The sequence below is a fragment of the Cornus florida genome, unplaced genomic scaffold (genome assembly GCF_030987335.1).
Source record: "Cornus florida cultivar Cherokee Brave unplaced genomic scaffold, ASM3098733v1 CherokeeBrave_3.0.0_Hap2_Chr05, whole genome shotgun sequence".
Classification (NCBI taxonomy): Eukaryota; Viridiplantae; Streptophyta; class Magnoliopsida; order Cornales; family Cornaceae; genus Cornus; species Cornus florida.
In genome coordinates this window covers 81,485,314-81,504,677 of record NW_026775575.1, presented here as the reverse complement: position 1 = coordinate 81,504,677, position 19,364 = coordinate 81,485,314, and the positions used below count along the sequence as shown (strand labels likewise).

Here is a 19,364-nt window from a genome sequence, read left to right as displayed (position 1 = left end):
TATATATCGTCACAAGTAATTGTATTAATTCACAACAATGTTAATTCTTTTGTACATGTAATTATCATGCAAAAGATGATATATGAATTTATATATATAAGTAAATAAATGTATATATGATTCCATCTGCATAGCATGACAAATTTCCTCTGGCTCAATTCATAAAATAGTCCATTAATAGAAATATATATATATATATGTTAGAAGTTTTTGTTACCATCCTATCCTTATCAGTGGCACCAAGCTGCTGGATGTTGATGACTGCAACAGTTAGAACCGACATAAACAGTTTGAAGATAGCAACCATTGTTGAGTTTGCAAATATTGGAGAGGGCTTTCAACTGTATTTATAGTTTTATATTAAGGTTTTAAAGACGTTTAAGTCTAACTTTCCCTGAAGTTTGTCTAAACCATACATTCTGTGAAATTACCATTTTGCCCCGATGTCAAAATTTCGTCTAAAAGAGAGAAAAAAAATTGATGTTAAAATCAATTTACTCTTATACCCTCGTATGCTAAAGTAAATTTTTGTTTGCCTTCACTCCAAACTATCAGTTTACTCTCTCTATCTCTCATTGACTCCATACCTGAAACCTGCCAAAACAGGGTGAAGAGAATTATGAAGTAACCATCAAGACCTAAATACTTGGTGTTGGCTTCAATGTCAAACATGGCGTTGAGCGACCACAACGGAGTTTTTCCCGGGAACCAAACACTTATGGTTGAATAATAATTTGGACATCTGAATCAAATATAAAAGTCAGAAATCCAAAAGTGAATAATGATGTGCCAAACATCTAGACCTAATTAACCAAACATTGTAACTATGGTCAGATCGATAAAAGAGGAATAGAGGGAGCATTCAATGCAGTCATGTTTGGATCACCTGATTGATTGCCAAGCGTAGTAAATGAATGATTAATGGGATGACGGTTCATTTTTATTGCACTCCTTTCTACTCTGGTCGACTACTAGAATGAGAAAGTGAGATACAGACAGTGTTTGGTAAGAGTACTCAGTGGGAGAGAGAGACTAACCAGGTTTGCTTGGCGCACTAAGGTTAGACGGAAATTATTGGTAAAGAGAAATTAAAAGAGAAGTGAAGTGAAAAAGAAATTAAGTTTTCAACTTCAATTTGGTTAGCATGAAAACTTTGCAAGAAAATTATAAAATAGCTGTTTTATTGTTTGAATAGTATGTAACTTACCATAAAAGAAAAGGTAATGTTGAAAATTTACAAAACTTTATCAAGAAATCAAAAAAAGATTGTGTTTTTTGGAAGAAAATTTGGTAGGAAAATTAGGTAGTTATGGAAAGTAATTTTTCTCAAATTTTTCTTTTTTTTTCGCTAACTAAACTCCTAATATTAAAAAAAAAAAAAAAAAAAAAAAAAAAAAATTTCCTTTCTTTTCTTGCTATTTCCTTTTATTATTATTATTATAATTATATAAGTGGGTGTACATGCAGATTTATTGCCATTCATTGCAAAAGGCCTCCAAAATTCACATAAAGTAAAATCTAATGTAACATGTTTGTATTAACATTTTTTTTTTTTCCTATGTTTGCTATCACTTGGTGCAGGCAATAGAAAGTCCCAACTCCCAAAATCAGCTGCACAGGGATAGAAATGTAAAACATGCTGAGGAGGGTTGGGCAATTCCTGAGAGTTTGGGCCCAGCAAGGAGTGTGTGGCCGGGAAGAACGGAAACTAAAAGCCTGTGACTTGGCTTGGGTTTCGGGCTTTTGAATATTAAAATTCAAATATTAATTTATTCATATTTATTATAAAAATTTAAGGAGTCTCGTTTAAACTAGGAAAATTTACGTATAGGTGGTAATAGCAAATGTATATTACCCAAACATAAACATAGTTTGCATATTTACCCTAACATGAACTAAAAGTCAAAGTATTTTATTTGAACCCTTTAGTATTAGAAATTATATTTTCACCCCCAAAAGTTTACTTTATGCACAATTTACCCAAATAACAACTTGTTCAAGTCTTCTAATTTTGTCAAACAGTACTTAGAAACTGCTACATAGCACTAGAATTAGGAAACACAACGCGTAGTCTACAAAGAAGAATCGAAGAACTTAGATCTAGAATTATAATAATACAAAATATTTTAAAAGTTAGACGGCAACGATTTTAGTTTATGAATAGAATAAACTTTAATAATTTAGATAACTCTATAAAACGACTAGGAGAGAATCTTGATTATATTAAAGAACAAGTAGTACAGAATTCTAGTCCAAACAATTTAGATAACAAGATAATATTAGTCGCAATTAAAGATATCAATAGTGATATTAAAAATATTGCTGAAAATCAAAAAATAATTATCGACTACTTAAAATCCCTTAAAACCGATATCCAAATGTTATTATAATAGTTTTATGAGCACTAGTAATCCTGATTATCTAATTGCGTTAACTGAACTTTACAAAATTGATAAAGAACCCATAGGATTTGCAAGTTTTAAAACAGACATATAATCAACTAATATACATATTAGACAAAATAATTTTTTAATCCAGTTATTACTCCAGTTATCTGATAAAGTTAATAAGCTTGAAGAGAAGTTAAAAGTGATACAAGAAAGTATTCCCAGAGAATCTTCTAAAGAATTATCTGAAATATTAGAAAAAATAAAAGAAATAAAGTTGTCAACCAATAACCAGTCCTCTCCTGCAACAACCAAGCGTGTGATTACTACAACCTCAACTTCATAAACGAGTACCATAATGGCCATTATCCTTAGAAAAGCCAAAGAAATAATGAGAGTAGAAGATTTATACGATAATGAACATGGTACTAAAAAATATATAGAAAAAAGAATGAAGAAGATAAAAAATAAAGTCAATCTTTATTCTAATAATTTACTAGACTTCCAGAGCAAAATATATAATCATTTTAGCCAAAGAAGAGTAAGTGCAGTTAACAATCAAATTATTCTAGACCTTATAACACCCGAACCATGTCAAGAATTACATGATAATAATTTAGAACTTATGCATTTAGGTGTCATAATGATAGAATTAGTAGGATTAACTAGAGCAGAGATCGGAACTAGAGCACTTGCTTATATTTACGATGATCGATGAAATAACCATCAACAAGCACAAATAGCCAGTGCTGAAATAGATCTAGCAGACAACGCAACAATAGTAGGATGTATCCCCAATTACACGATGACTACTAGAGAATTCAGTAAACATATTAAGATAGCTATATCCACAAAATGATACAATACGACTGGACAATTTGAAAACTTACTAGTTAATACTTTATTTATGGGAAAAACAGTTAATCAATATAACTTACAATTTAAAGCACAAGTCAGTGAAATAATTAAACCATTTAGTAGCAAGTATGTTCAGATGATGGAAGCTAAAAAAGTAAGTAGTGTTACCCATGAAGGAACAGAATGGAAATTACCTAAACTTACTACTACACCTAAAAATATTTCCGAAAATAATATGATATATGTTACGAATAACGGAGAAGCTAGTATAAGGTTTAGTAACTATAAGAGATAAGACAATCTAGTAGATGATACCCAAGAAGACTTTTTAACTACACTCATCGAAATAGAATCTCTTGAAGAAATAAATATCCTTTATGATATATTGGAAGATGAAATTCTAGAAAAAAAAATAATGTACGATTTTGATAATTTAGAGCTAGAAGCATTGCAAGAGAAGTATCCAGAACCTAAATACAAACTTATAGAAAGTATTTACTTAGGACAAGGAAATAATGATGATATTAAGAAAAATATTCTAAGCATAGGATTTGAATCCTTCTATATAGCATCAGATTTAAACACAGTAAAAGAAGAATTAAATGTAATAGAACATAGAGACGGAAAAGCACCAGAAGGATCAGAATCTCAGTCAATTGACCAAGAAATGATTGACCAAAGAAAGACTAATGCCTCAGGAAGTAATTCCATAAATGACGACTATACTACTGGACAAAGATTAAATCCCTCACGAGATACTTATGTCGAAAATAGAAATATACCAGAAATGTACACATGGACACAATACCGTAGACATTATGAGAATATACCAGCACAACAAGCAGGAACAATATTAGATATAGCAAGACATGATTCCCAAGATTGGGCAAAAGTAATCAAAAATTGGGAACAAGATTGTATTAAGCAATCTATTTTGACCAATTTTGACAATAGAATTCAAGCCCTAACCTATTGTGAAACCTTATTAAGAGGAACCATTCATGATTGGTGACAGCCCTATAAAGTAACTTATCCCAATGATTTTGCCCTCTTACGAGATAATTTTACAATTCAAGGCTTTACCAGCCTAATAAAAAAAGTATTAGTTGGCGAAGATAGATTACTAGATGACACTTTAATAAAGCAAAACGAAGCCTTACGTAATTTAGAATTATTGCAGATTTGTAACTTTAGATACATAAAAGATTACACCAATAAGTTTTTCGAATATTTTGCAGCCACTGGTAAAACGGGAGATAAAACATTACTCGATAGGTATCTTCAAAAGTTACCCGGAAGTATAGGAACAAAAATTTGGGAAAAATGGTTAGACAATGCTAGACGAGAAACGCTAACCATGGGAGATAGAGTTAATCATGTGTATAATATGCTAAAAGCAGAATGTAGATAATGAAAATAATCCAAACAAATCAAAAAATAATTTTATTATACGTGTAAACAAATAGATTTTCCACCCCAGTATAGTTATATGCCTCAGAAAAATTATAATTATAAGCGTAATAAACCTAAAAAATATAATCTACGCAAAAGTAAGACCTACAAGAACTATCATAATAAAAAACCTTATATCAAAACTAACCCTAGGCAATTTAGAAAGTGGCCTTGGTATAAAAAGTAAAAAATAAATAAAAATAAAAAGGATAATAAAGACAAAGATAATAAGGTAAACACTTTACCCACAAAAGAACAACATTGCAAATGTTTTATTTGTGGAGATTCAGGACATATAAGACCAAATTGTACTTATCGATACAAGCAGAATCCTATCAAAAGGATACAAGAAAATATCAACATACTTGAAGATATTGAAGAACAGATAGAAGAATTATATGAATTAGAAAGTATTTATGATTCTGATGATGATAATGAAAGTATATATAGTATCGAAAGCTTAGATAACAACTTTGGTAATGATCAAGACCTTGAACAAGGGCTTCATTCAATAGAAGATTTCGTTTACACTATAAGTAATCCATCATGTCAGTATAGTTTAGTTAATTTTCCTCTTATAATTGTAAACAGTACAATACATCTATTAAAAAAGGTCATTACTGTGAAAATCATTGTAAAACTTTATTATATCATAATTGCTATACAAAATATGAAGATAAGCAAGAAGATATTCTAGTTGAATCTATAAATTCAATATATAAACCGTCTAGTCTAATCCAATTCCCAGTAACATTAGAATTTAGAGAAAAATTAGTAAAAACCTCAACTATGTTGGATACTGGAACATCTAAAAGCATAATTCAAAAGCATTTAGTACTAGAGGAAACATTAATAAAATTGAATTATAATGTTAATATGAGTCAATATAATAATAAAAAACTATCTATAACCCATTGTGTTCAGAATATTCATATATTAATTAATAACGAAAAATTTGTTTTACCACAAACCTATGTAGTAAATAATACTCCCAGTACTTATGATTTTATTCTAAGATTAAATTTTATAAATTCATTCAACGAAATATTCATGTATACCCCTACAGGTTTACAGTTTTTTAAAAAATTGAACCTTTATTCCATCTACAGATCCTTATATTCCTCAAAAAGAAAAAGGAACCATTACTTATGTTAATACTTTACCTATGACAAAAGAAACTATAGAAAACTTATTTGATGTATCCGAATTTTTTGAAGACATTTCCGAAGCTCTAATGTTTCTTAGCCACCTTGATGAACCAAAGATTTTCCTTAATAATAAAACTATATTAAAAAATTTCAAATTAAACATTGATAATCATATAAGACTAGCTGAAACTACCGAAATTTTAGGAGAAGATTCCCAGAAACACTGGTACAAAAATAAAATCGAAGCAAAATTAAATATAATAAATCCTTTTATAACTATAAAAATACAAGATAATCCTCATACCTTAGATGATCAGGAAGAATTCCAAAAACAAATCAAAGAACTTTTATTGCTAAAAGTAATACGAAAAAGCAATAATAGACATAGGAGTCCAGCCTTTATGGTTATAAATCATATTGAAATAAAAGAGGAAAAACTCGTATGGTTATAAATTATAAAAGATTAAATGATAATACTTATGATGACAGTTATAAAATCCCTAATAAAGATGTTTTAATAAACCGAATCTAAGATAAAAAATGGTTTTCTAAATTTGACTGTAAATCAGAATTTTGGCAAATCCGTATGGCTGATGAATCTATTGAATAGACAACGTTCACATGTCCTAAAGGACATTATGTGTGGTTTGTCATGCCTTTTAGATTAAAAAATGCATCACAAGAATTTCAACGAAAAATGGATACTATATTCAATAAACATTCAAAGTTCTGTTGTGTTTACATAGACGATATTTTAGTTTTTAGTCAAACTAAAGAAGAGCAGAGAAAACATCTTGAGATTATTTTCAACGAATTTATAACACAGGGACTCATTATAAGTAGTAAAAAGATGATACTAGAAAAACAAGACATTGAATTTTTAGATTTATACATAAAGGACATAAAAATAGAATTACAATCTCATATTGTCAAAAAGATTTTAGATTTTCCTGATAAATCAGAAGAAACCAAGTTGTTACAAGCATTTTTAGGAGTATTAAGCTATGGTCGTAATTTTATTCCTAAATTAGGACAGTTAGTAGGACCATTGTATTCAAAGTTGGGTAAACATGGTCAAAAATATTTTAATACGCAATATATAAAGCTAGTTAAGAAAATTAAATTTCTATTCACTCAGTTAGAACCTTTACAACTCCCACTTGAAAATAGTTATAAAATAGTCCAAACAGACACATCAGCTTAAGAATGGTCAGGTTTACTTCTTCAAAGACCTACAAAAGAATCTTTTCGAGATGAAGAACAAATTTGTCACCATGCTAGTGGAACTTTTAATAAAGCATAATCTACTTTACCCTCTACCGATCTAAAAATTCTCGGAGTAACCAACTATATAGAAAAATTTGAGATATTTCTTGATAAAGAATTTCTTATAAGAACATATTGTGATAACATAGTTAAATTTGCAAACAAAGCAAAGCAACAGCAGATGTCTGCAAAAAGATGGATTTTCTTTATTGACTATATTACTGTAAGAGGTTTTAAACCCATATTTGAACATGTTAAAGGAAAAGACAATTATTTAGCAGATATTCTAACCCGTTTACTAATTGATTGTTAAATTTTGCAGGAATGGAAATCAAGAGCAACAACAATTATAGCCTTATACCAGACACTTCTAATCCTATTTTGATTATCCAAAACCCAGCTCAACAGTTTCGCACTAGACATAATCTTTTTCTTGACCAAAAACTTATTTTAAATAATATTTGGTTTTCTAGAAACAATCTCGATAAAACCCTCGTCAGAAATCTAAATACTTTAAGTGAATATTTTGTATCATCCAATAAAGCATATAAGAATTTACAGCAAGAACATGAGACACTTATATCTCATTATAAAAAGATAAATTTAGCTTATCAAAAAACGACAGCAAACCCCACAGAACTAACTATTTCTGAGCAAAGGACTGATGAAGATGAAAATCTTCAGAAAGTTCCATTCTTGTAGATACAAACCAAGTATGCCAGGTTATTACACATATTCTCTCCAACCTACAGAGAAGTCTTGAAACAACAAGTTGAACTTTTTCTTGATAACCTCAAGGATCTTATCCTTGAAAAAGTCAAGTCTGATGGTATTAAGGAATGGGTTGATATCCAAAACTACCTCATAAACAATAGTCCACCCAAAGGAACCTGTTATAACTATTTTTTCCTAAGATTTATAAAGACAGGAAAGTCCATACCTATGCCCATTATTTTGTTAGATATAGATATTGTTTTCTTCTATCCTTTTGAAATAACTAGAAAAACCCTTTTCTTTACAAAAATGACCATCTGTTATTTAAGCAAGCTGTTAGAATTAGGAATGATCTATACCATCACCATACCAAAAGATATGTCATTAGAATATCTAAATTCTTTAGGTAATTTTCCCAACCGTTTAAACCAAGTCATTGCCTTCGAACAAAACTAACCCAAAACTTCAGGCCAGAAATCCAATCCTCCTTCAAATCCACAATATTCTCCCGGAATGGGTAAAGGATGGAGCTATAATTCTGGGACAGCATCGAATTTACATTCATTCTGATCCCACAGAAGTTAAAGTTTTTACTCAACATATTGATTTTATAAATAGCTTTCGTAATGAGATAGAACCAGACCTTTAACCATTTGATGTACTATAAAGCCTATAATCGAGTTAACTTAAGCTACAACCCTGATTTCAGACTTTATGACCATAATATTAACATAGAAATTTTTGTCCAAGCAAGAATTTCTCATGTCATTAAGCCTCCTCCAGAGATTGAAATATCTCCAGAAGTTGAAGAAATAATAAATGAAGAAAAAATGTTGCTGGAACAGTTCGACCTCGCCTATAGAAATGAAGAAACCAGCTCACCGGACAACACTGATGAATATTTGGCACGCGTACACAGAAGGGACAGCCCACCAGATAGTGTTTCTGATAGAAATTTGTCCAATATGCAAGAATTCTAAAGAAAAAGTAGATTCTCCACATCCACAGTATAAAGATAAAGACAGCTTATGCAATCAAGAAAAGTAGATTTCCAACAGTGTACAGATAAAAGCAATTCCACCGAAAGCAGATTCCCAACAGTAAAAGTAAATCAGATTCTTCAAAAGCCGACATCAACAGTCTAGCAATAATGCAGGCCATCTTATCTCTAAAGCATCCTACATCTCAACCATCTATGCAGCATCTTTAATCTCAACCGAAGATTCATCTCTCCCCTTTCCCATAAGAGGAGCTTCTCTTCTCAAGCAAGGACCATCAAGTTTTAGAGCAATCAAGTCTAGAACCATCTAGCATTTTCAGCTTTCAGTTTCTAGTGTGTTTTCTTTTGTGACTTCTTTCAGTTTCCTTTGTATAATAGTGTGTGAGAGTGCAACCATGTATAAACAGTGTGTATCCATGTATATATTTTTCGCGAAATAAATTATTCAGTTTGCTCCTGTTAAAATTTGTTTTTTTCCTTTTCTTTATCTAGTATTTTCAGTACTTTCGGGCAAAAGACTTCTGTCGACAAAAAGATCTAATATATAGATTTTATTTAGTCAAACAGTGTAGATCATAAAATTTTCTTGAATCCAACCAGTACAAGCAGTCTTAGTATTAAATTAGCAATTTCTTCTGTGAATTGACTCGAACTGTTGGCTTGTTGGCCCGTTCTTGCTAGTGTTCAGGCATTTTTACAGGGCGTTATCAGAGCATTATCAGGTTCGGCAGTCGTTTCTATGATTTAATTGTTAAATTTATTCTATGTTATTTTCCATGCTTCTATTTGGTTAGATCCAACTTCATTTTGGTATCGAAGTCTATACTATTTCGTTAAATTTAATTTATATATAAGATCTTTTGTCTAAAGAAGTTTTTTTCAAAGACCTTTCAGATAGCTTATTTTATGTTTTAAAGCCTTTATGATACAATCATATATTCTGTTGAGTCAAAGTGACAATATAACTTGTTGTGTGGTCTAAAGTAGAATAACTTTCCATTTTAGAGAAATAATTGTGTGATCTTTTCATTTGTAAGAAAAAGTTTGAGTGGTCCCTTCATTTTATTGATAAATCAAGAAATTGACATCATTGTGGTAATATTTGAGCCTTAAGCCCATGTATTGGTAAAAATCCCTTTAAACTATCCCCTCTTTTGGCCTATAAATTACGTAAATCTATAAAAGGAATTCTGATTAAAGAAATATTCCTCTGTTATGTTCGGATGTATAGAATTTGTGTCTTAAAATTACAATTGAAAAAATATTAGCTCAAATTGTAAACCATTTGTTTTCTCCAATTTTAATCTAAAAGACCAATTTCATACAACCGAGCATAACATTCTTACATCAGCATCAAAACCACTGCAGTAGCCAATTGTAGAACTGATAAGAAGTAACCATTGAGGAAGATAGGTTTGCTTATTCATTAAAGGCTTGAAAAAGCAATGCAATTAAAAGAGTACTTTGACATTGCAGGGTCTAAAAGAGTCAAATATACGCAACCTTACCTCCACATGCAAAAATTGTTGCCGATTTCGAACCATGACCTCCACATCACAATGTAGCAAACTTACCATTGCGCACCCTCGTGCATATATCTTGATACAGTAATTCCCATGAATAATATGAACGAGTCTGGAAAGATATTAACTGCTGCTGCACTAAAGCTTGTCAAGTGAGTTTTCTGTAACTTCCAACAAACGAACTGAGTTTTCTTCCTCAGCACATTTAGGATATATGTTGGTTCTAGAAACATTTTAAGAGAAAAGTATCTAAAGCTACACTTCACAGCAAACAATACCAACTACAATAAGCTTCATCCATGCTCCAATTGAAGAAGAGCCAAGGATGTCAGCTTCTATGCATCTTATTCAAACAAGCAAAGTTAAAAAAAGAAATGCATTTTATTCGCCATGATACGAGTAAATACGAGACCGTATATATTAAAAAAAAAAAAAACAAGAATACAAATAATCAAAGATATGCCTATCCAGACTCGTGATAATATTACTTCCTCATAAGAATGATACTCAGCTATTTGCCAGACATCCTACCACAATTCAATAATTACATTACTAAACTCGCTTAAATTAGATCAAAAAAAGAGAAATTCGTGTACAACTTAATATATTCAATCCATAACCATATTAGTTCTACGTATTGCATTGTTTGTTAAATCCACAATGACATAGTTACATTCTTCCATAGCTGCATTAAATTTGGCTAGGTAAGTTCTTTGGGTCTGTTCCCAAGTGCAATAATCAAATTTAAACACTAAACCAGACAAGCTTGCAGTCCACCGCTATTACAGTAATCTTCGCATATTTGGAGCTTGAGCAACGAAACCGTCTTCAATAGGACCTGATTCCAAATTTACAAACTTAAAATATAAAAGAAGGCCAAATGTTTGGACATTGTATGGTCACATATGGCTTATAGTCAAATGTTTGGACATTGTATGGTCACATATGGCTTATAGTTATGTTTGTTTGTGTGTTTGTCTCTCTCGTTTTTAAGGATAATTATTATGAAGGTTATATAACACTTACAATGCTCGACAGTTCTTGTCGCCCAATAAGCAAGAAAGGTGATCCCAACTCAAGTGTGAAGATAATTAGCAGCCATCATCAGCTCCAAAGTTAATTCAGGTTCAATGTGAAACTCAGTTTCCTTTCCACTGGCAACGGACAATGAAACATATTAAAGACTCCCAAGTATGAAAAAAATCGAAGGGCTTAAAAAGAAATAACAATAGAAATAAATAAAAATAAACAAGGAAAGTAGTTACCCCAGACCATAATCATTCTTTTGTTTTTCCTTTTTTGGTCAAAACAAGCACGGTCATTCCATAATATCAGAAATGTTAGCAATCCAGTTCATTTAAAGAATGCATTTCAGTGCATTCACTGAAATTCTGGTTGGACACATTTGGGTTTCAATTGTTCCCAATAAATTCAGCAGTTACTTTAGGATTTCACCATTACATATAAGTATTTCTATTGGTAAAAGGTACAAAAGATTCAAGGCTTATATGCTTAATTCAATTATTTGAGTTTTTCCTGCACAGTTTCAGTGGTTTTTCATTTAGTGGGTAATCACAGAAGAATTCCTAAAGCTAGAAACACAGATGATGGAGAGTCCTCTCGATGATACATTTCAGATGAGCAATTCAACCAGGGTAAAAATGTCATTTATCAAAAGAGCAATCATCCATGCTTGATCTCACACAGACCCCAAAAAGCTAGACAGCCAACTCAAGGAAGACAGCACGTGAATCTATTCTTTCTGTAATTCCAAGCTAAAACAAATTTGTTTTCGTATTTCCACACAATTCCATAGCACAAATTATCTTTCAGGATCATCTAGAAAAAAGCATGCACTGCATATGTAAGGCCACCACCAGCAGGGAATAAAAAGATGGAGAGGGGAGGAGCGAGCGAGCAAGAGAGAGTGGGATGTGTAGATTATACTACATATAAGTTGCACTAGCTTAAGCAACTAACCAATTCTTTAAAGTCAAAAGATTTGGCTAAAGCACATAACAATTGCATTGACACGGAGTTGAGTGTCCCCGTGGAAACCGCTGAAAGATCACGTACGATGGGTACAAGAGTTTTTCACCTAACTTCACTCAATATTGGAATATAAATTTTCCGAGTGATCACCACAATGCTGTACAATCAAAAAAATTCAATTTCAGAATTCTTCAATATCAGAAGTTAGTGTGCTATGAATCACTTTGGTTTGTGGCAATGGTGTGGTGGGGTTGAACTTCTAATCCCCCCCTCTGCCCTTTTCAGATGTCATCATATCATCTCATGATCACAAACTTTACAAACAATAAATTCAGTTCTTTGATAATATTATACAGAACACTATTATTCACCCTGAATTTGAAAAAGTTAGTGGTATACAACGGGTCAGCCCTGGGTAACCGACAGGATTATTTGAGGGAGGAGCATTTGTCCGGTTGTTAAGATTGGGTTCCTACATTGAATCAAGCAAGATCAGATCGAGGATTATAAAATCCTACAAAATGAGTGAAAAAAAAACATAAAAACTATATTTTTAAATAAAGAATTATTAAAATAGACGGTGAACAGGTTTCAAACACATAAAAATAAAAAAAGAAATAGCTTTACATACATATGGAAGATGCATTTATAAACAAGTGCATGCAAGCAAATATGATAATCTAGCCCAGAAGGTAGAATTCTAAACGGCACGCAATTCACAAGTAGGGTCTTATATGGGAAAATCAAGGTTTACAAAATTACTATTTAATGAAAGGAATCAAGAAACATATACAAAATCTTAATGATATAAGCTATAATAATCAACATTCTTATATAATAATTTCAGGTATCATATATATATAATATATATATATATAGGAAAGTATCCTGAAATTCTATGGCATTATCCTATGATCCTCAATGATCATATGGCACGATGCTAAAACAACCCTGAACAATCCTATAGTAATTCTACCACAATCTAGGGCTGCAAGTTGGGTTGGCCCAACCCAGCCCAGTCCCAACTCAACCTCAACCCGAATTGGGTTGGGTTGGGCCAACCCGAATTGTATTCAACATGGGTTATGATCATAACCCAACCCGAATATTTTTGGACGGGTTGGGTCGAGTTGACGGGTTGAAAACTTTTTTTTTTTAATTTTTTTTGTTTTTGGAAATTTATATATATATATTATATATATTTTTTCCTTATATTATTATTAAAAACAAATTTTATATATATATATATATATATTATATTTTATTTAGGGCAAATCATTTTAGCTTTGCCCAATCGCCTCTCTCTCGCCTCTCTCTGAACTTGCCTCCCCCCCCTCTCTCTCTCTCTTTCTCTACAACAACTGCAAACTACAAAATCTACATGAATCAAAACTTCAAGCCCATATATTTCAGTTTCATCTATCTGTCTGCAACAATCAAAAGTTCAAAACCCATATCAGCATATCATTTCAGATTGTTCAAAAAATCAAAACCCAGATCTTTCAGTTTCCAAATCGGGTTCGCCGTTCCAGATCGGGTTCGCCGTTCGCCGTTCGCAAAGCTTCAACCGCTGTCTCTCAACTCTCAACCATTTCAGATCGTTCAAAAAATCAAAACCCAGATCTTTCAGTTTTCATCGCCCGCTGTTTCAGATCGGGTTCGCCGTTCGCCGTTCGCCGTTCGCAAGCTTCAACCGCTGTCTCTCAACTCTCAAGCTTGCCCCCCTCTTTCTCTCTGCAACTGCTAACTTTTTTTTTTTTTTGGTAAATCTGCAACTGCTAACTTGAATGTATGGGGACGGTAGAAAGAGAGAGAGAGAGAGAAAGAAGAGAGTGGAGAGAGAACGGAGAAAAAAAAAAAGGAAAATTTTTTTATTTTTTAATTTTTGGGTTGGGTTCAGGTTGAGCCCGAACCCAACCCGAATATGTTTGGGTTTTGACAAAATCCAACCCGAACATGAACCCGATTTGTAAACTTAAAGTCCAAATTTCAAATTTTCGGGTTGGGCTTGGGTTGGGTTGGGTTAACCCGCCCAAGTTGCAGCCCTACCACAATCCTACCCTACTAAGCTTTTTATCCAGATTGATTTGGTAAGTTTGGACCATAACATCACGATTTTGATAACCATATTAATAGTTAATACAACTTACTAAAACTGACTAGGAGGAACAAAATAGTATAATGGAGATAAAAGAAAGCCTTATATGGCACATCTAAAAGTAGTACCCACAAAATTATTATACCATAGCACAACAAAGTGAACAAACATGAATTTGAAATGGTGCCCACGCACCACATTTCTCATTATAAAGGCCTCCCTAAATCTTCATTATCATAACCCACACTTGGCCGTAAGAACAAGCACTCTAAAATTTGGCTCAACTCTAGTACAAACCTATTTGATGAAGTCGATAAGTAAAATTTTGTTACCCATGACAATATCACACGAAGATTTCAATTATTAATATGATTACTAGGGTACATTATATAATGGAATTTATCGATATCATCATTAATGCAATGTCAGTGGAAACAAATTTGGATCCACCTACTTATGGTCCCGTATAATCGTATGAAACATCAGTTTGGATGGAAGAGTTCCAACCATTTTATTTACAATTTCCTAAAATACTTTTTTGGCTTATTATTTTCATAGTGCCACTAAATCAGCATCCATTTTAAAAGAGTGATAGCATCCTACAAAATGGCAGAACAAATAAATTTAAGATAGCAGCTATTAAACAAACTTAATATGTATGAAGGATGTAAATTACCAATACAACTACATTAGTATGATGGCCTACCTAGACCTGAACGCTAGTTCCAGGAAGCCCACCTAGGTGAAGCAGGTCAAATTCACTAAATGATTGCCTTCTACACTCTTAAGAATGATTACTCATTTTAAACCGCACTGAGTTCATCCCACGTAAGACCGGTTTCTATATACATGTTTAGTAGTTGAAGGGCACCAACAATCCTCTTGTGGCCTCTTTTGGCATAGGAGTTGGTTTGTGTCGCCAACCTCTAGGTCTAGAGTTCGAGGATTGGTGGTGAGAGGAGAGGAAAAAAGTAAGTTGTTGAAGATTTGACCCTTTTAATTTTTTTAACATTTATTTACTTACTAAAAGAAAAAAAAAAAATGTACCGTTTATTTTTCTCTAACCCAAAAACAGGAGAGAGAGAGAGAGAGAGAGAGAGTTTAAACAGTTATTAGTAAACTCAAGTGAACTTTAACTTCAAATACATTATAAACTAAAACACGGGTATTAAGAAAAGGAACTAAAGAATAACAAAAAGTCAAAAGGTGGAGGATGTTAAAAAAATTCAAAAATCAAAATTCAAGGAGGACAAAAGCTACAATCTAGCAGGGGAAAAAATTTTAAATGCGTCTTTTATTATAAGCAAGAAAAATTCCCCCAACATCTGTTAATAGCAATTTTAAGCAGGTTTGGTTGAGAAGCATCCTTTTTTTCTATTAAAAAACTAAATTATTTTAAAGGCAATTACCATAATAAAGAAATATATATATATTTCCTTCAACAAGAGAAGATAAAATGTAATGATTAAAATTAAATTAAAATAACAAATGTAAAAGGTCCCCCACTCCCCAAAAAAAGGATAGAGTGTTTGACTACAAGAACAGCCTCCAAGTTTGTTAATGACGGAACTGACCCCCAGAAAAAAAAAAAAAAAACACCCAATATTCAAAGAAGTTCCAACCACTTAAAAGAATATAGAGTTCCCGTGTACTTCCTATCACCTTAACAACAAGTTAACAACTATATCAAAACCTTTCTTCTAACCTTGTCGAACTGAAAAGGAGTGTCGTCTATTTTGTTACTTGAACCACATAAACAACTTACAGAGCAAATGAAAATTTTGTTCTCTGTTAAAAGGCTGATCCAGATTCATTAGATAGCAGGCATAGAAATCAAGCTTAGAGATACCTCAAAAAGGACTTAAATGTCAAGTTGTTCGGAAATGCCATAATGGCAAGGAGTAAAGTTTGATTTTTCTACAGAGACAATCTAACTCCTTTAGAAGTGCAGGGCAAAAGACCATGATAATATAAAAGGTGCAACTTTCCAGAACTGAGACCACACCCCTGTATCATCTAAAAGATTCTGCTTTTTCCCCCAACTGAACCAAATAAAAGCCAAAACAATGATTTTCCTAACCAATTGCTCAATCCAAAAACCAGGAAAGAATAAAAGATGTAATACTGACCCAATGCAGCCTTATTCTGCTCACATACTAATAAGTCAAGACACTATGGAGTCAGCCCAACTGCAATATAGGTATAGCCTTGTAGGTGATTGGCAGGTTCTACTACATATTGGACATAATACAAATCAAAGGAAGACACTGTTTTAACTTTTACCACTCACCAATTATTACCTTTCCGAGACCTGGTAAAATTTTTTTTTTTCTTAGTTGGTATTTGGTACTCACACACATGCCTCTACTGAGGCTCGACCCCTGACCTCCCTTTGGGAAGTAGGGGCCTAGTACCGCTAGGACTCTGGCCTGTTGGTCCTAGACCTGGTATTGAGTGAGTGGATTACCTGAATGATACATCTCCCAATCAAACTGATGTTGGTCATTCTAATATCAAGATACAATGAATTTTCCAATCCACGGTTACACTGACCTTGGTTAAATAACTTGGATGATTTATCTAAGTTAATTCAAATTTATAAAGGGAAACAATTCAAGAAAAAAAAAAATCAGCATACCTATCATTCTCAATAGTTTTAACTTCTAACAATATGGTTTTTTAGTGATTTTTTGCATCAAATAAATCCCTGCGAGTATATAATAAGCTAAGCACAATTTGCAGTTGACAAAAGCTATTCCTTTCCATCGAAAATTTCTTACATAATAATAACGCACATGATTCAAGTAAATCGAACAAATATGGTGTGAACATTTATCCTATTAAATCAAAATAACGCAGGATCTGATCTGGCATTGCCCAACATGAAGCCAAAAGTTTGAAAAAGCATACATTAGCCACATAGAAGAAGCAGCAAAAACCTATAAAGCTGCATATCTTTACCAAACTAACATAATTAAAACACACTTAATGCCAAACCCTCCATTTTGTTTCACGCAGCAGAAAGAAAATTTCAGCAAAATTATTATTATTCAAGATTTCAAGATATTTTCTTTCTCGCATTGTCAGGGCAACCAATCCAATCACAGAAAGACAGAAGAAAACAAGGAAAAACCAACCTAGCATACTGAAGAGACCAGTAAAAGTACTGGCATATCTTCTCCAGAATAGTTGTGCTTATCTCCGGAAATGTAACTTCTCCTAGCTCCGTTTCAGCGAAACCCCCTGAAACAGATAAAAAATCGTTACGCACAAACCTCAAACCAACCAATTTCGTTGCGTTTAGAAGCATACATGGAATTGAAATTGATCATTAAACCAGTTGAAATTTCATGATAGTTTTCCAGCAATTTTAATGCTAAGGCATGAATTCCATGCACAAATTCCTATTTGAAGAAAATAATCTCAGATTGAGTTATGATACTTTAAAAAAAAAAAAAATCATTCTTTTTTTCAAAATTTTCTCGAGAAACAAAAGGGGCAGAACAGAAACCCTAAGTGATGGTGAAGGAAGAGGGGACCTGGAGAGGTAAGCATGTTTCGGATGGTCTGAGAAACCATGGCCGCCTTCTTGTCGATGACGAATTCGAAGCCCTCGGCGCTGATCAGCTTCACGGTGTCCTCCTTCTTCATGTTGCAGACGATTGGACGCGAAAATAGATTGAATCTCTGTGTGTGTGTATCTGTGTGAAAAAAGATACGCAGGACGTGATGATATAAAGAGAGATCGAAGGAGTTGCGATTCTCACTTGACAAATATGTCTACAACAGGACTTGAAAATCGATTTTTGGTTTGGTCGCTCCACTAGCTTTTCTATACAAGTGTCTCCACATCATTATTAACAATTTTTTAAAAAATACAAGTGTCTCCAGACTCTCCACTAGCTTTCCTTTACTAGTGTCTCCACATCATTATTAACATTTTTAAAAAAATATAAGTGTCTCCACATTATTATTATTATTATTATTTTGGACAAACAAACAACAAAAACAACCAAATAAACTAAGACTTCGTTTGGTGAAAAAGATAACATTAATTATGAGAGAAAATATAATAAATAATAACTATAATTTATATTCATATTTGGATGGATAGAATGAAAAAGAAAGAAATAGATAATATTTTTGTTCGGATAAAAAAAAAAAAAAAAAAAAAAAAAAAAGAAGATAATAATCAAATTACCATCTTATCATTTTATATCTAATTTAAATCAATAAAATATGTTGTTTTTAAATTCTACTTTTCTAGTACGTGCCCGCGTGCACGCGCATTATTATTAACATTTTTTTTAAAAATACAAGTATCTCCACATCATTATTAACCATATTTTTAAGATTTATTTATTTATTTTCTTTTATTTATTTGTGTGTGTGTGTGTGCACGCAAGCGCGCATTATTAACATTTTTTTTAAAGTACAAATGTCTCCACATCATTATTAACCATTTTTTCAAGATTTAGTTATTTATTTTTATTTATTTATTTGACAAACAAACAACAAAAACAACCAAATAAACTAACGCTTCGTTTGGAAGAAAGGATAACATTAGTTATGAAAGAAAAGAAAGAAAATGATAACTATAACTTATATTCATATTTGGATGAATACGATGAAAAAGAATAATAATCAAATTACTATCTTATCATTTTGTATCTAATTTAAATTAATCAAATAGTTTGTTTTTAAATTCTACTTTTCTAATATCCTTGTTTGAATAGATAATATTCTTGTTTGAATAAAATAGAGGAAAAAAAAGAAAACAAAAGAATAATAGTCAAATTACTATTTTATCATTTTGTATCTAATTTAAATTAATTAAATAGTTTGTTTTTAAATTCTACTTTTCTAATACGAGATGACCAAATTTGGAGTATAAGGCAGTGTTGGATTTTTTTTTAGCTGAACCAG

General features: G+C 32.0%; 1 protein-coding gene across 2 annotated transcripts; it reads right to left on the bottom strand.

The window, feature by feature from the left end:
- Positions 1–10,892: 10,892 nt before the first annotated feature.
- Positions 10,893–18,276, bottom strand: LOC132307148 (uncharacterized). Of its 2 annotated transcripts, XM_059804827.1 has the most exons (4): positions 17,978–18,261; positions 17,576–17,681; positions 11,375–11,502; positions 10,893–11,186 (listed from the first exon to the last, which is right to left on the bottom strand). In XM_059804827.1, the coding sequence occupies exons 1-3, from the start codon at positions 18,087–18,089 to the stop codon at positions 11,424–11,426; spliced, it is 297 nt and encodes a 98-aa protein (XP_059660810.1). In that variant the 5' UTR covers positions 18,090–18,261; the 3' UTR covers positions 10,893–11,186; positions 11,375–11,423. The 2 variants fall into 2 exon arrangements, with proteins under 2 accessions (XP_059660810.1, XP_059660811.1); XM_059804828.1 differs by lacking the exons at positions 10,893–11,186; positions 11,375–11,502 and adding an exon at positions 12,689–12,812 and having other exon boundaries at positions 17,978–18,276.
- Between the last annotated feature and the right edge of the window lie 1,088 nt (positions 18,277–19,364).